The sequence below is a fragment of the Nelumbo lutea genome, chromosome 1, assembly GCF_056320005.1.
Source record: "Nelumbo lutea isolate HS-2025 chromosome 1, American lotus-T2T, whole genome shotgun sequence".
Lineage (NCBI taxonomy): Eukaryota > Viridiplantae > Streptophyta > Magnoliopsida > Proteales > Nelumbonaceae > Nelumbo > Nelumbo lutea.
In genome coordinates this window covers 110,515,668-110,533,131 of record NC_142684.1, presented here as the reverse complement: position 1 = coordinate 110,533,131, position 17,464 = coordinate 110,515,668, and the positions used below count along the sequence as shown (strand labels likewise).

General features: G+C 37.9%; 1 protein-coding gene across 11 annotated transcripts in view; it reads left to right on the top strand.

The window, feature by feature from the left end:
• Window positions 1-1,351: 1,351 nt before the first annotated feature.
• The window catches only part of LOC148876778 (protein LNK1-like), a 36,388-nt gene continuing 20,275 nt past the window's right edge, over window positions 1,352-17,464 (top strand). For 2 of the 11 annotated variants that reach the window (XM_088969586.1, XM_088969546.1), the window contains exons 1-3: window positions 1,455-1,586; window positions 1,692-1,930; window positions 12,217-12,279. In XM_088969586.1, coding sequence (XP_088825712.1) covers window positions 12,277-12,279 — 3 coding nt within the window. In that variant the 5' untranslated portion in view covers window positions 1,455-1,586; window positions 1,692-1,930; window positions 12,217-12,276. Of the gene's footprint in view, window positions 1,931-12,216; window positions 12,280-17,464 lie in introns of all 11 variants that reach the window. The other 9 variants (XM_088969522.1, XM_088969572.1, XM_088969562.1 and 6 more) reach the window with 8 other exon arrangements.

Below are 17,464 nucleotides of genomic sequence, written 5' to 3'. Positions count from 1 at the left end.
TTAATTAATATATATAATATTATATATTATAACTTATAATGTCTATATAAATATTATAACATATATTATGAAATTGAATTTCATTATAATACATTATATATAACATATTAATATATAAATATATAGCATATTATATATTGTATATTATATATTACATATTATATAATGAATTTCAGTTAATTCAATTTTTTTTGGTTAACCGAATTTCTAACTCTAAAAAACTGAAATAGAGAGAGAGAGAGAGAGAGAGAGAGAGAGAGAGAGAGAGAGAGAGAGAGAGAGAGAGAGAGAGATAGAATAAAATGTATATAGATAAAAGTTAATGGAATAATAGAGAGGACAGAGAATTAGTGGAATGAGTTATTAAAGGAGAGAGTTAATATCATAATTGATGTGGAGAGATAATTAAAGAGTTAATAAGGAAGAGGAGAGAGAATTAAAAGTATAAAACAAAATTACCCACTTGAATTATTTTGTTCAATTTTAAAATTCAAAATATTCAAAATAAAAACATAGAAAAGATAAATGCCTTTAAAAATAAACAATAAATAGGGGTGAGCATTTGACTTATTCGGTTAAAAACCAAAATAAAAAAATGAAAACTGAATCGAAAACGAATTACAAGAAAACCGAAATAACCAAAATCAAAATTTTCGGTTCAATTTTCAGTTATTTCGGTTAAAAACCGAATTTAATTAATATATATAATATTATATATTATAACTTATAATATCTATATATATTATAACATATATTATGAAATTGAATTTCATTATAATACATTATATAATATATAAATATATAAATATATAGCACATTATATTATATATTACATATTATATCATGAATTTCAGTTAATTCGATTTTTTTTGGTTAACCGAATTTTTAACTCTAAATAACTGAAATTCCTAAAAACTAAATTAGCCAAAAACCGAATTTTTAACCAAATAATGCTGACCCCTAACTACAAACACAGGAAAGTAAGGAAAATGGATTAACAGAATGCCCCCTGTATTTAATACTAGTGTAAATCATTATCATTAGTTTCGAAGCCCACTCAAGAGCTGAAGAGTTGAAGCTAAATGTTGCTCGAAAGTACTTGATGGTGCTTCCGTGACCTTAATTGCAGCGGTAAATGTACCTTCTACCTAACACCATGTGCGTTCACCATGTACCTTCAAAAAAACACCATGTGCGTTCACGGGTTCTACTCTGCCGTCCGTAATTCATTTAACGAGTTATTTAACTGAACGTTTCACGGAAAACAAAAAGTAAAAGCAAACGTGGACCAATAACGTTTAAGCAACAGATCGTATCCCATACCGTGTTTCTGGACCACGAATCCTGATATGTATTCTTTTCTAGTTCTCTAGGCAGTCCTTTCTGCCGCCATTGTTTTGATATAGCCACGTGTCGTCGCGCGCACGACACTCTTCTATTAATTCATCTGGTTAGAGAAAATAAAAAATAATTACTCCGTAGTCCGCTCGAGACGAGTAGAAGCTACCACTAATCTCCGGCGATTTCTAAGGGCAAGCGTTCTGGTTTTCCTGTCGTCATCGGGCTGTACTTTATTAGCTTGAAAGGTGGTTTCCCGGCAGATGTTTTTCTTTTTGGTTTTGTGGTAAACTTAGCACGAACATGCCGTTTATGGAATATAATGGTGTTTTCCTTATGACCTGTTAAAACAGAGAAGAGATTGCTTTGCTTCTTTGGAGCCTCTGCTATTTATTTTTAGGGGTCGAAGTTAGGGTTTGATATTTTAGAGTAATTTTCTTTTGGGTTGTTCAACTCCACAACTGAAGATACTGCAAAGATTTTTTTCTTTTTCATTTTAATCTGTTGGCAACATGAGATCAGATCGAAGGGTTATGCATGTCTTCAGTGCCGGATAGAGGCTCTCGAAATGTCAGACTGGAATACATACGAGGTAAGATTTGTGTTTTACTTGATTTGCTTCATGTTATCTTGTACTTTAGGCTTTACATGCTATGAACTTGCTAATCTGGTTCTCAAGTTAATTAGCAGTCATAAAACTATGCTTTTTCTAATGATTTTTGGAAGCAGTAAAATGGAAGAGCTCATTTATAGTTCTTGTAGTTAACAAGAATTCTATCCAGCAAATAGTGAGTTTATCCATCCAAAAGGGAATAAGTAATAGAAAGCACAGGAAAGAAAACCTTCTTGTAAGATGAGGTTAGCAGTATTTCGGATTAAAGTTTTGGTCCTCAAGGTTCATATCCTGAGGTCATCTTGGTTATCTGCATGTATTTTACTTTGTCTTTATGGTCTACTCTTTGATTTTTTAATGAACTACCAACCTACTAGATAATTGTTCAGGTTTCTCAATCACTTCACGTTTCTTTTTATTCATTCATGGATTCTGCAATTTCTGTTTCTGAACTTTTTCAAGCCTCATGTATGTTATGAGAAAGACCAAGCCATGCTTCCAAACACCTCTTGTCCTAGGGAACATCATTAATCTGACACTTGGTGTAGGAAGGTTTGGAGCCTATTTATAATAGGGCTTTGGGGTGAAGTCTGCAACTAACAAGTGGGAAAAATAGGAAAGACCTCTTGGGAATAATAATTTTTCTATCAATACCTCTTGGGAGTAATATCACAAGAGCATAATATGGATTTTGTTATTGGATGATGATAACAAATTGCCTCTAACACATTTCAATGAGCAGTATGTGTCTTTAACTCGGCATGTTCCAGAAAGTTGTAGTTGCTCCTACCAAGTTTAGGTTCCACTCCTAAGCTTGTATTCTATAGCCTAACTTTTTCCTTCTCTGAATCTCCATGTAATCAACAAACACCTCAGATTCTAGAAGGCAGTCGAGAACTAGCAGTGAAATTTGGAAGATCCACATTCATCACGCAATCTTTGAAATTCTAAGATCCATAATCCTTTCAATGCCAATTATCTCCTTGTCCTCCTAGGATGATGATATGGGTCTTTGATGCCAAAGAACATTTGTCACCATTCAACTACAGAAACATCCCTTGTAAGAATAGATTGGCATGCCACCGGAGTCATCTCCATGCATGATTCGACCATTGCAAAACCACCCATGATTATGGAATCATCGATAATGATTAGATGTTGGAGTTTGCCACAACTGAGTCATGATATTTCTATATATGTATATTTACTCACTTTATTGTTAATGAAATCATTATCATCTTAGACCTCTATTTTTTGACCAAACTGTGGCCTTTGTGAGTTATGCCCTTTGGTGCAATAGCTTGGGGGTAATCCTAAACTCTTTTCTCAACAATTTTTTTTGAAGAATCAGAAAAAAAGATTTTATTAAAAAGAAAAAAGAGTACAAAAGAAAGGTGATAAGATATCACCTGAGAGAGAGAGGCACATCCCAAAGACCCTTACACTGAGGCAACAGTCAACCCAAATCCAACCCAAGCCACAATAAGAGGAGGTCGTTAACATTTTGGTATCAGAGTCATTTGATCCACCAAACAGAGGGATATTGGGATTAGAAGCAAGGATGAATACCTAGAAGAAGAGTCAACAGGAGGTCCACCAATGGCTGGCGAAGTTCGTAGAGAGGTTGAGCTCCTTTAGCCCTTAGGAAGAGCCTAGTCATTGGTTAAAAACAGGTAATTCTCATCAATGGTTAGCTGATGCACCTGCTCCACCGACAGACCTACCAACCAACCTTCCTTGAAACTTAAAGATTAACATCCCTAGATTTAACAAAGCTAACCTTGATGCTTGGCTCCTCCTTATCATCAATATTTTGATCTTCAAAAAGTGCAAGAGGAGCATTGGGTTCTTGTAGCTAGTATTGGTTCAAAGGGAGAGTAGTGGAATGGTACTGGTGGTTTTGGGAGAGAAATCCTCAGCCCAATTGGAGGTAGTTCGTGGCTGCTCCGAGTAATTGCTTGCAAGGTCCCGAATCAGTGACATGGCTGGCCAATTGTCAAAGCTTGTGCAGACAGCAACAATACCTCACTATATAGAAGATTCCCAGAAACTCTGAACTATGGTGGGAGTTGTGTTGGTAATCCAGACCCTTCAGGCATTGGGGGGTGGGGGGGGCATTAGAGATGAAAATGGAAAAATTATTTGCTCTGTACTCTGGTCTTGTGGAGTAGGGTGATGTGGCAATGGCAGAGTTTCTAGCTGCAGCATATGGGGTTGAGAAGGCTAAAGAGTTGGATATTAATAGATTGATCATTGAGGGAGACAAAAACTGTGATAAAATGGTTGCAGAAAGGGGAAGGAGTGCCATGGCAGTTGAAGAATGAATTCCGAAGACTTAAATGGATGTCAAGGAACATGTCAGTCCAGGTGGGATGGGTTAGGAGATCTGCCAACAGTTTGGCAGATAGCTTAGCAAAGCAAGGGGTTCAAAGAACACATATGTTTTGGGCACATTTGTAATTCTGTCCCGGGTCAGCTTGCTAAAGCTGACTTCTTTCACAACTTCTTGTTGTATCCTAAAGTTTTCTAATTAATGAAATCTTTTCAGAGTTGTTGATAAAAAAAAAAAAAAAAAACACCGATTAGCCTGAGTCTTCATGGATGGGATTTTTCAGCTCTGCAGAATGCCTACTTCAATCATCAGTTATGAAGACTATTTCACTAGCTAGTCTTGCAAAGAGTTGTTTCACCTTAGGGAACTTAACTAAGTATGAATTCGGCTTATCACTGCCAAACCAATAACTAGATGGAGGTGTTAAATTGAGCCCCTGAAACATATCTTTGTTGCTTTGCCAACCTACAACCTCACTCATGGAGCAAATGGCTGCCACTAGTAAAACGGTTGTATCACACTACTCATCAATATGCTGCCAAAATGACTCCTTTTGAAGCTGTATACGAAATCAGAGAAGACCGTTAACAGATGACCTCACCGATCTCCTTGTCACTTGATTCTTACTCATGGGCTTGTAGCTTATGTTGAGCGTTAGGTGCATTTCTATGAACAGGATGACCAAGAAGCCCATAACTGGTTTGAGGCCTTTTGTGATCATGAATTTGATTGTGCTCTATGGCTTCCATCAACTATGTGATAGCTGTTTGCATCTCCTGCATAAGTTATTTGTTTTCATGTTGGTGTGCTTCAAACGTTGCCATTCATTATGGTTTGATCCTGTGAGCATCAACACAGTTGTTTGTTCCCAATTTGTTGTTCGGCATTGAACCAAGAAATCCTTGCACTGATACCAAGTAATTTATTTAACAGTAGGGTGAAAAGGTGAAGAACAAAATCGCTGTATTGTTCTAGTTAATAGCACTCTTGAATCCACAAGATAAGTTTGAGAAAGCGATCAAAGAATTAGCATAAACTTCGTTCAAAGGTTAAACCCGTGCCATTACAATGCTATTTTTATACACTCCAGACTTCCAGCTTGACTTTCCTAGAATACCGGGTTTTGCAAAAAATAATAAAAGCTCGTAATTTGATCCCAAACATCCTAATTGACCTTGAAACACCTAAAATTGACATTACAAAACAAAACAGAACTTTGAAAGCTTCTAGAACGCCAATATTGAAATTTCCTGAAAATAACATGTTTGATTGAAATTTTGATATTTTCTCCTGAAACACCAATCTTCATCTTTGTTAGGTTTTACCTAATGGGTCTCTAACTATTTGCCCCCAATGTAGTGCCCATTGAACTGTTTATTTTGATATATATTTTTCTTTATGGTTCTTCAAATTAAATAAAAATTAGAATAAAATAAGAGGGGACACCAGTAGCAATCTTCCCTACAAGTCTCAGCTTGAAAGAGAGGGTAGAGAGAGGTATGAGAAGAACTAGGGCTAAAAGCAGTAGAGATCGAAAGTCCATTTGTCTCTCTAACTGCCACCCACTTTTGTTGATTTACTAATAAATAACAACTGATAACTTTAACCCTAACTAAGAAATAAGAGAAGAATAACAAAATATGAAATCCCAACTATGCCCCTGCCAACCATAAATAGAAAAGAGGGTAAATAACGACAGTTCAATACTCCCCCTCAAGTTGGAACATAAATATCATAAAGCTCCAATTTCTACAAATAGAATTCATTCTTGCATGATTTACACCTTTGGTTAAGAGGTCAGCTAACTAATCTTCTAAGGTTCTAACTTTACATAGGGTGTAACAACTTCTCCACTTGCAACCTTTTTTCTCACAAAATGGCAGCCCACTTCTGTGTACGGTCCTCTCATGGAATACTGGATTAGTGGATATGTGGATGGCAGTTTTCTTATCACAAAACAACTTCATAGGAGAGGGTACATCTATCCCAAATTCCCAATTTCCTGCAACAAGTTCTTTAACCACACCAACTCACAAGTAGTATAAGCCATTTATACACTAATTCTAGCAACTATATTTTGATTCTTGCTTTTCCAAGAAATTAAATTTCCCCCAAGGAAGTTGTAGTAACCTTGGTAACCTTCTGTCTATGTTGGACCTTGCCTAGTTTGCATTTGAATACTCTTCTAGGGGCAACTAACCTCCCTTCTTATATAACAACCCTTAGTCAGGAGCACCTTTCACATACCTCAATACCGTTATAACTGCTTCCCAGTGGCTGGTTATGGGATGTTGCATGAACTGACTAAGCACACCCATACTGAATGAAATGTCTAGTCTCATAATGGTGAGGTATGAGCTTGCCAACTACTGTCCTGTACCTCCCTTGATCATCCAAGGGCTCTGCCTCACCATATAATATCTTCACACATTTGGATTAATAGGTGTGTCAACTGGTTTAGCTCCTAATAATCCTGTCTCCTCTAGTAAGTCTAGAACATACTTACATTGGGAATGGGAGATTCCAAATCTATCTAGTAACTTCAATACCCAAGAAATATTTCTAGTGTCCCAAATCCTTAGTCTGAAATTTTTGTCGCAAAAACTGCATCAACTCCTTATTCCCTCATTGTCATTGCCTGTAATGATTATATCATCAACATAAACTGCCAATATAATTTTCTTGGCTGGTGTGTCTCTGCTAAACACTAAATGGTGCACACTACACTACTTTAAACTGAACTGTTTTACCACACTGCTTAACCTACTAAACCAAGCTCATGGTATCTGTTTTAACTCATAAATAGCTTTCTTGTGCCGACACACTTTACCTTTCTCCCTCTGAGCAACGTACCCTGGAGGTTGCTCCATATGCACTTCATCAAGATCACATTGTTAACATCAAGTTGAAACAATGCCCAATCAAAATGAGTGGCTAGGGAGATAATGACATGGACAGATACCATCTTGGCCACTGGGGAGGTCTCAGTATAATCTACTCTGTTAAATTATAGTGTTTAGTGTAGGGTCTTTTTAGTGTTTTTCTATTTTATTTATGTTTCTCATAGTTTCTTTCTTAGTTCACTTAATCAAGGGTAATAATGTAATTTTGAATATTCATTAACATAAATAATAAAGTGGGCAGAAGTTGAGACTCTCGGTTAGAACTCTTCTATCTTCAGCCCTATTTCCTTCTCAATCTTCTTCTCTTCTATTTCTCTTTGTCCCGGGATTCTCCTAGGATTTTTCTCCATTTATTTTGTGGTTTTTATAGGTCTGATCACATGGTATTAGAGCCAAAGTGCTCAACCTGCTTTGTGAAGGATGCCCTATAGATGTTCGACTAGAAGTCTCTCTCGATATACATTAAAGGAAGGAGGAAGAACCTACAAGGACTGATTGCCCAAAGGGATAGGAGGCTTCTGTGCCTCAAGTTGTAGTTTTTGTGGAGTCATTGATGGTGTTCTAGATTCCCTCTATTTGGTAGTTCGAAGAGGGGCTGTTTGTGGATGGTACGGGGCAATTGTTTGGGTTTATGATTCTTCTGTTGAATGGTGAGAGGAAACAACTTGGTAATATGAGGTTTCTTGTTTTCAATTGATGTGGTTGAGGTTAGTTAACTTTTAGAAGGTTTTTTTCTTGCTTTTTTCTCTATTGCGGCTAGGCTTGACTAATAACAGAATTTATTGGGTGATTTTTTTGATCAATAAGTCAACCTTTTATTAATTAATATTAAGGAAGATACAACACATTAAATACAGTCGGACTGTGAGAGATAAAACCTCTTATCTCTTCCCCTACAATTAGATCCCTTACAGTTGTGCCCAGAAAAGTGAACCTCTCTCCACCCCTTATTTATCTATGGCATCTGCTACAGAATGAGCAGATCTCTTAACCTACCCAACCACTATTTCCATATCTCTGGTTAGCCACTTGATCTTCTTCCTTTCATTGTTGAAAAACCACAGTTTTGACTCCACATCTTGTAACCATCTAATCACCAGTTTGGAGTCTCCTTCCACAAATAGCTTTTGAATGTTCATTTGCTTTGCCTTTTGAATGCCTTCTACTACTGCTAACACTTCTTCTCTCAGGGAGTCTCCTTTTCCAACTGGCCCCAAGAACATAGCGATGAAAGTGCCCTCCTCATCTCTAAAAATACCCCCAATTCCTGATGGTCCAGGATTCCCCAAGCTGCTACCATCAAAGTTAAGCTTGATAAAACCTCTGTTTGGAGGTGACCAAGTGTGATTGATAATTGTCTTATGGGCTGTAGAATCTGCTACTTCCTTCCAACTTCTCATTAGATCATTTGTTGACACATGAAGAAGGCTGTCAAGGATTTCAGCTAATGCACCACTTTAACTTTGATTGTTTCAAAGATATCACTTTTGTTCATTTCTTTAACTGTGAAGATTCTTGCATTTCTTTCTTCCCAAACAGTTCAAAGAACAGCAGCTCTAATGCAGTTTCACATTAACCTCCCTCTCTTTGTTGGCCATCCAAAGGTAGTTGTGTCAAATAGGCTTTGAATATCCGCTGGAGGATTCCACCTGCATCCAAAAAGTGAAAAGCACCAATCCCAAATAGAAATAATGAAGGAACGAGAGATAAAAAGGTGGAGGCAACTCTCACCATCAGCCTTACACAACACACACCAACGAGGGGATACACACCAATTTGGCTGCATTCTTTGGAGTAGGTCAAGAGGATTGATCTTTCCATGAGCCACTTCCCAACAAAAGGCAGCAACCCTAGGTGGAACAGCTTTGCACCACACCTCTTTTACTGGAATAGGAGGCAAACCGTATAGGATGGTTGTAGTAGAGTTTTAAAGGAGGCACATGAGAAGGACTCCGATGGGGTACAAGTCCAAATTCGGCTACCAGGTCTTGAAGGTTCAATGAAAACTTCTTCCAATAACTTTAAGAGGCTAAGAAGACATTGAAATTGTGTCTCGAATACCCCTTCGGGAACCCAAGCCCCAATTAACCTCATCGAGTGAAGGTGGAGATGGGACAAGGAACAAAGAAATTGGCTCATTTTTAAAGTTTGAGAGGGCAAAGAGAGAGGGAAATTGGTCTTTTAAAGGAGAGTCTACTAGCTAGATATGTTCCCAAAATTTAACATTGTTACCATTACAAAGGTTGTATCTGATGGAAGGAAGAGAGGCAAGATTGCACTAATGGCTTTCCAAGGTGAGGATCGGTTTGCCCTAGGTAACACACCAACATCCCATCCATTATCCAAGAGCCCATGAATACTTACTATCACCTTTGTCCACAATTTGTCCCTATCTTGAGGCAGTCTCCAGAGCCACTTTCCTAACAATGCTATATTCCTTTTTTGTACATTCCCTAATCCCAAGCCTCCTACATTCTTATCCCTGCACACTATTTCCCATCTTATTCTATGGTCTCTCTTTTCCTCCTCTGGCTCCCACAAGAAATCCCTCATTGTCACCTCCAATTTCTTGCTCACAATCACTGGAGTTTTGAAGACTGACAAATGGTAGACATGTAAGTTAGCTAGTGTTTATTTAATCGAAGTTATTCTGCCACCTAGAGACAAATATCCTTTCTTCCAACTAGCCAACTTCCTAGAGAATTTTTCTAGCACTGGATTCCAAAAACCCACTTCTTTTGGATTTGCTCCAAGAGGTAACCCCAAATAGATGAGGGTCTACGACATGACACTGCAGCCTAGAATGCTTGCACACTCTACCATCTCCCCATCATGCATGTTTATTCCACCTAGGCAGCTTTTTCAAAATTTATCCTTGAGTTTGACAATTTTTCAAACAGCTGCACTGAGAGTTTCAAATTCCTTATCCAACTCAAGTTCTCTCCTTCGCAAAAGAGAATAGTATCATCTGCAAATTGCAGACGGGTAATTGGTATCTCTTCTCTTCCCACTCTCCAGCCTCTCACTAGCCCTCTCAAGTATGCCTTCAGTAGGATTCTACTCAGAACATCCACTATCATTGTGAAGAGGACAGGGGAGAGAGGATCTCCTTGTGTTAGTCCTCATTCAGCTAGAAAGCAATCTACAGCTGTGCCATTTACTAATACTAAATATTGGCAAGTTCTTTAACCCTCAATCCACAAAGTTGCATCTAAAGGCCTCTTGTAAATTGATTTGAAATGATCCACAAAAGCCTGTGTTATCTCACACTGGTATGTAATAACTTCATCTCCCATCTCCGGTTTGGAAATGAAGTTTTTCCTTCTCTTAGCATTGGCCATTGCATGGAAGAACTTTGTATTTCTATCACCCTCTTGATGCCATTTTACCCTTGATTATTTATTGTGTGAATTTTGTTTTGGAGGGTATTGGCCTTTGGGTGTGGATTGCTGAAATAGCATACCAGCTCTACTTCTTGAGCTATGGCAGGCTTTGGAAGTGAAAGTAAAACAAGTGTGATGGTGCAACCAGATTTTATGACTGTCCAAATGACTTTGGTCAAACTCAATGGTACAAAGTACATACTATGGGCAAAATCAATTGAAGTAAATTTGACAACTAGGTGTAAACTGAAATATATTAAACAAAATAAACCAGATTCTTGGGCTGCAGGGTATAATGATTGGATACAAGAGAATGCACAGATTATGACATGTCTCTGGAGCAAGGTTCTAAATATCGATACGGGTCGATACGCCGGTAGGGCGTATCAGCCTGTGTCGGTGCCTTTTTTTTATGTTTCACTTATTTTTTTTTTGAAATTAGTTCAGAGGGGCCGGTTTAAGGCCCGACTACCCTCTGAACTTGTGGCTGACTCGATACAACCCCTATAGGGGCGTATCTGGAAGCCATCGACACAATATGTATCGGTCGATACAGGCCGATACGTGTCGATACTTTGAACCTTGCTTTGGAATAGTATGAAACCTCATATTAGTATGAACTTAATGTTCGTTGACAATACTAAAGAAATTTGGGAACATGCCACACAACTCTATTCTGGACAGGATAATATGACTAGAATTTATCAATTATACCAAGAATATTTTCAATTACAAGGTGATAGGAATGTGGAGGAATATTATGCTGGTTTAGAGTTTACACAATGAGCTGGATTCATATTAGCCTCTTTCAAATAATCTGAAGGTGCACCAACAATAAAGAGATCAACTGTATGTGGCTAGATTTCTCTTCGGGTTGAGGTCTGAAAGTAGTGATATATCCACATTATCGGAAGTTTTGTCTAGAGTCAGAATTGTAATTAGCCCACATATAGATAACTCCCCAGTACTCGAGAAGTCTACCCTACCGTAACTAGAGGTGGTAATCCTAGAGGTGGTGATCGTGGAGTGAGAGGAGGTCGCGCTGGTGGTAGAGATGGGAGCATTAGAGGTCATGGTGTTGGTGTTGGTGGTCGTGGCATAGTTAGAGAGTGTAGTTATTGTGGATGGGAAGGACATATGGTGAATTTCTATTATGATTTGCATGGCCCCCCATTTACTTGAGCTAACCATGTTGCAATAGGAGAGGATGGTGGTACTATAGGTGATGACTCACTGTTTTAGGTACTGCGATGGAGAAGGAAAGGGTTTCTATTACCTGAGAAAAGTATGAAAAGCTCCATCTATCTTCTTCTTCCGTTGGCACTGCAACTCTTGCAAAGTCAAGTACAACATGCCTTGTTTCCTCTTCTAAGCCATGGATTATTGACTTTAGGGCCTCAGATCACATGATTGTGTCTTCAAACTTGTATGTATCTTTATCTCCTCCCTTTACCTCTCAGTTTGTTACACTAGTTGATGGTACTGCATCTATTGTTTTTGGTACCGGTAATGTGTCTACATTTTAATTTGATTTTTCCTTCTGTGTTATATGTTCCTGAATTTCTTTTTAGTCTTATGTCTATTAGTAAGTTGACAAAATCTTTGAATTGCTCCATTTCATTCTTCCCTTCTTATTGTGTTTTTCAGGATTTTGAGACGATGAAGACGATTGGTGGTAGACATGAAGATGAAGGATTGTATATCTAGATGGTAGTGGTTCTTTTGCTCCAAGGGAATTTAATAGAGTCGATTTTTTTTTTTAAACTTGTTCATTTAGATGTCTGGGGTCCTTGTCCAGTTGAGTCTTATAATGGTTTTAAGTATTTTGTCTCCTTTGTAGATGATTTCTCAAGGATGACCTGGATTTATTTAATGAAATCTCATACAAGAGTGTTTGATATCTTTCTCTCTTTTTATGTTGAAGAATCAACTTGGTGTTTCCATTAAATATTTTCGTTCTGGTAATGCAAAAGAATATATACAATGCCTGTTTTGTACATTCTTTGAATCTCATGGCATTATACACCAATCTTCTTGCTCCTTTACTCTACAACAAAATGGAGCGGCTGAATGGAAGAATAGGCATTTGCTTGATATTTGCTTGGGAACTTTTGATTCAAATATCAGTCCCTAAGAAATATTGGAGTGATGATATTTCTTACTTCTTGCTTCCTCATTAACCGTATGCCTTCATTAGTTTAATGTGGTGGCACTCCTTTCTCTCGTCTTTCCTTCTCAATTCTCCTTTTCCTTTGCCTCTATATGTCTTTGGTTTCCTTCTCTTTGTCGTTCCTTTGTTCTTCTAGATTCGCCTTGTTTTGAGAATGTTCTATTTTTTTCTTTAGCCGAGTTATGTTTTACTAGTAGTTTATCCCCTCCTCCCCTCCCTCTTCTTGTAGAGGAGGTGCTTGTACTAGATCCTATTGTTGAGGAGCCCATTTGACCACCAGTTCATAGAGTGTACACTCATGACCCTCGTGGAATAATATATTACTCTACTCCAGCTTCGCCTTAGCCATTATTGACTCCACCGTCAACGGATCCTTTAGACCTAGACCTTTCGCAAATGTAAACTTGCTTGGATTGGCCCATTTCTCGTTATGTTCTTTGCACATTTATCTCCATCATATCAGAATTTTGTTTCTCTTTTTTTGTCTGTCTGTTCCCAGGTTCATGATGCTCTCCTCTCTCCAGAATGGAAGAAGGCAATGGATGATGAATTTCATGCTCTTCGGTCTAATCACACTCGGGACCTTACTCCTCTTCCTCATGGGAAGAAAGCAGTTGGTTGTTAGTGGGTTTATACAATTGAACATCGAACAGATGGTAGTGTGGAGAGGTATAAAGTATGCTTGGTGGCAAAAGGGTATACACAAACTAATGAAGTTGATTATACTGATACTTTTTCATTGGTAGCTAAAATGGGTTCTGTCCATGTGATTATTTTCCTGGCTGCTCACTTTGATCAGATGTTGTTTCAATTGGATGTAATAAATGCTTTCCTTGATGAAGAACTCAAAGAGGAAGTGTATATGGAGCAACCTCTTGGATATGTTGCTCAGGGGTAGGAAGGAAGATTAAAGAAAGCATTTTATAGGTTGAAACAATTTTTGAGGGTCTGGTTTGGGAGATTTAGTAGTGTGGTGCAGCAGTTTGGGATGAAACAATGTAGTGTTGATGATTCTGTGTTTGGTAGAGAGATGTGGTTCAATCCAATAAACTTGAAAATACTCATATTTCAGCAAGAAAAGAAGAGAAGATAAACAAGAACAACAAGAAAAAGGAAGAAGATGGAGGAGAAGGGAAAAGGAGAAAGAAGTTCGATGTCTTCTCTCTTTACTCTCTAATCTTTTATTGATCTTACTTAATTAGAGATAACTACTGTTCTGCCCTTAAGTGGGCGGCCAACTCATAAACTCACTTAAAAGAAATAAAAAAGATTAACAGGCCCATAAGGATGAGGCCCATTATCAAACAAACACATGTAAGAAACAATAATAACAAAAATAAAGCACTAGGACCCATTTGGCCTAGTCTCTCTAGTCTCTACGTAGAGATACTACCTGTGGAAAGATTGTATTGGCAGTCTATGCTGATGACATTATTATTATAGGGAGTGATGAACATGGCATTGAAGAGCTTAAACAATTTTTACAAAACTAGTTCTAGACTAAGGAGTTGGGGCACTTGAAATATGTTTTAGGCATAGAAATAGCAAGGTTGAAGTAGGGAATCTCTCTCTCACAAAGGAAGCATGTGATTGACTTGTTGGAAGAAACTGGCCTATTAGGAACAAAATTAGTGAATACTCTTGTAGATTTGAATGTGAAGATGTCTGATAGTGAGGGGAAGCCTCTAGTTGATCCTGTTATCTTGGACAATACGGGAGATTAGTAGAGAAACTAATTTATCTAACCATCACAAGGCCAAACATTTCCTTTAGTGTTGGACTAGAGCCAAGTTATGCAGAATCCAAGCGACCCATTGGGAATGTATTATTTAAGTACTCTACTACTTGAAGGATGCTCTAGGTCAAGGATTGTTGTATAAGAAGGGAGGGGAACTTTCCTTGGAGGGCTATACAAATGTTTATTGGGTAGGACTGATTATAGATGGGGAATCAACAACTAGGTATTGCACATTCTTGGTAGGGAACTTGATTACTTCGAAGAGTAAGAAGCCGAGTGTGGTAGCTAGAACTAGTGATGAGGCCGAGTATAGAGCTATGACCAACACTACTTGTGAGTTGGTGTGGCTAAAACAATTATTACAAGAAATAACAGTCTTGGTTACAACTCCCATTTAGTTGTTTGGTGACAACTGGAAGCTATTCATATTTCTTCCAATCCAGTGTATCATGAGAGGATTAAACACATAGAGGTAGATTGTCACTTCATAAGGGCAAATGTTGTTAGTGGAGAAATCATTACCCCATATGTGAAGTTTGAAGATCAACTAGCCGACCTCTTCACCAAAGGCTTAAATCGTGCACAGATGAAAGTCATAATTTATGTTTCTCATTGTTTCTTTCTTAGTTCACTTAATCAAGGGTAATAATGTGATTTCAAATATTCATTGACATAAATAAAGTGGGCGGCAATTGAGACTCTAGGTTCAAACTCTTCTATCTTTAGCCCTATTTTCTTCCCAATTAGGGGTGCAAGTTGGGTGGGTTGGGCCGGGTTTATGGTCAACCCAGGCTTGGCCCTAAAACTTAGGCTTAAGTCTCGGGCCCGAACCGAGCCTGATTTTTCCAACCCAAGCCCAGCTTGCATTGTAATTTGATGCACTTAGGTTGGGCTCGAGCCCGGGCTAGGTTTGGGTTGGTCAATGAATCCACTCTAAAATTATACATATATAAATGTATTTATGCAAATATATATATGTATGAAAGATATGTTACAAATGTTATATATACAAATATGTATGTATATATATGTAAATATGTATGCAACATTTACATATATATACATATGTATGTATAAATGTATATAGTTGGGCTAGGCTCGAGCCAGGTTCGGGCTACCTAAGGGCTAGGCTTGACCCAACCCAAAAAATAAAAAGGTTTGACTTCTTGGGCCTGAGCACCAAAAATCCAAGCCCAGCCTGTGTAAAATTTCGGGCTGGGCCCGCCCAAGTTGCACTCCTATTCTCAATCTTCTTTTCTTTCTTCTCTTCTATTTCTCTTTGTCCTGGGATTCTCCTAGGATTTTTCTCCATTTATTTTGTGCTTTTTACAGGTCTGATCACATACTCCATATGATTGAGTGTAACCTTTGGCAACTAGTCAAGCTTTGTACCATTCCACACTATCATCAAGATGGTGTTTCACAATATAAATCCACATGCAACCTACAACCTACTTCCCAGGAGTCCAAGTAACAAGATCCCATGTTTGATTAGATTCCAAAGAAACAAACTCATCATCCATCACCTTCTTCTAGTTAGGAGAAACAAGAGTTTCTTGGAGAGAATGGGGATAGAAACAAAAGGCAATAGAGACACAAATCTCTTATAGGTAGGAAATAGATGTGCAAATGAAACATAATGAGATATAGGGTGATTAGTACAAGCATGCTTGCCTTTGAAGTGCAACGAAAAGATCAAGGTCAGATGGACTAGTCAATGGTGGCAAAGTAGGTGCTAGAGTGGAATAAACAATTCCTGAAGGTCCTCTGATACACACTCTTAGAAGGTGGTTCTACTTCTCTTGCATCATTATGACTACATATTGGAATAACAACATCCATTGAGGCAACAAGGAGAAGTAAAGAAGATGTACGAGAGGACTTAGTACTAGAACAAAACGCACAATCTCAAAACATATCACATCATGGAGTACTAATGACTTATAGAGCTGAGGATGATAGCACTTGTAACTTTTATTAGTACGGGAGTATCTCAGAAAATACACTTTAAGGCTTTGGGATCAAGCTTATCCATTTCGGGTCCTAACTAGTGAACAAAATAGACACAACCAAACACATTAGGGGAAAGTGAGAAGGGTGGAGTAGACAGAAAAAAAAAGAAGGGATAAACTCCACCAAGAAGTGATGAGGGCATATGATTAGTTAAGAAACAAGAGAACTGCATAACTCTAGAAGATTTTAGAATTAGACATTTGAAACAACAAAGCAAAAGCCATTTCCAATAAATGTCTACTCCTGTTCAGCCACACCGTTTTGTTGTGGTGTGTGAACAAGAAGATTCATGAATAATGCCATGAGAATCAAGGAATGACCGTAGATGACTTTCAAAGTATTCTTTTGCATTGTTTGAGCGAAACACTTTAATAGAAACACTAAATTGATTTTGAATTTCAGCATGTAAAGGACAAGAAATATGAGGCAAATTCAGAACAAGTTTTCATTAAATAAATCCATGTCATCCTTGAATAATCATCAAAAAATACTTGAACCCGTTATATGACTCGACTCTACTAGGACTCCAAACATCAAAACGTACCAACTCAAATGAACTAGATGCTCTTGCATCATCTCTAGAACAAAGGACACATAATGCTTATTATAATGACACGACTCACACTGTAATTGAGAAATGGACCGTAGTGATGAGACTAACTTCTTGAGCACTGGAAATGAAGGATGACCTAGCCAACAATGCCATTGAAATGGAGATTGGGAAGAATGTAGTGCCTTTTTGTGCCACCACCATCCAGATGGTACAATCCTCCAACTTCATGCCTGCGATCGATCATCCTCCCCATCTTGAGGTCCTGAAACATACAATGAGAAGGAAAAAAGGAAACAAAACAATTCAATGCCTTGGTTAAATTACTAACAAACATGAGATGAAGGGGAATTTAGGAACATAAAGAATAAAGGGTAATGGTAAATTTGAATCGAGAGTCAGATTACCAGTACTAGAAACTAAG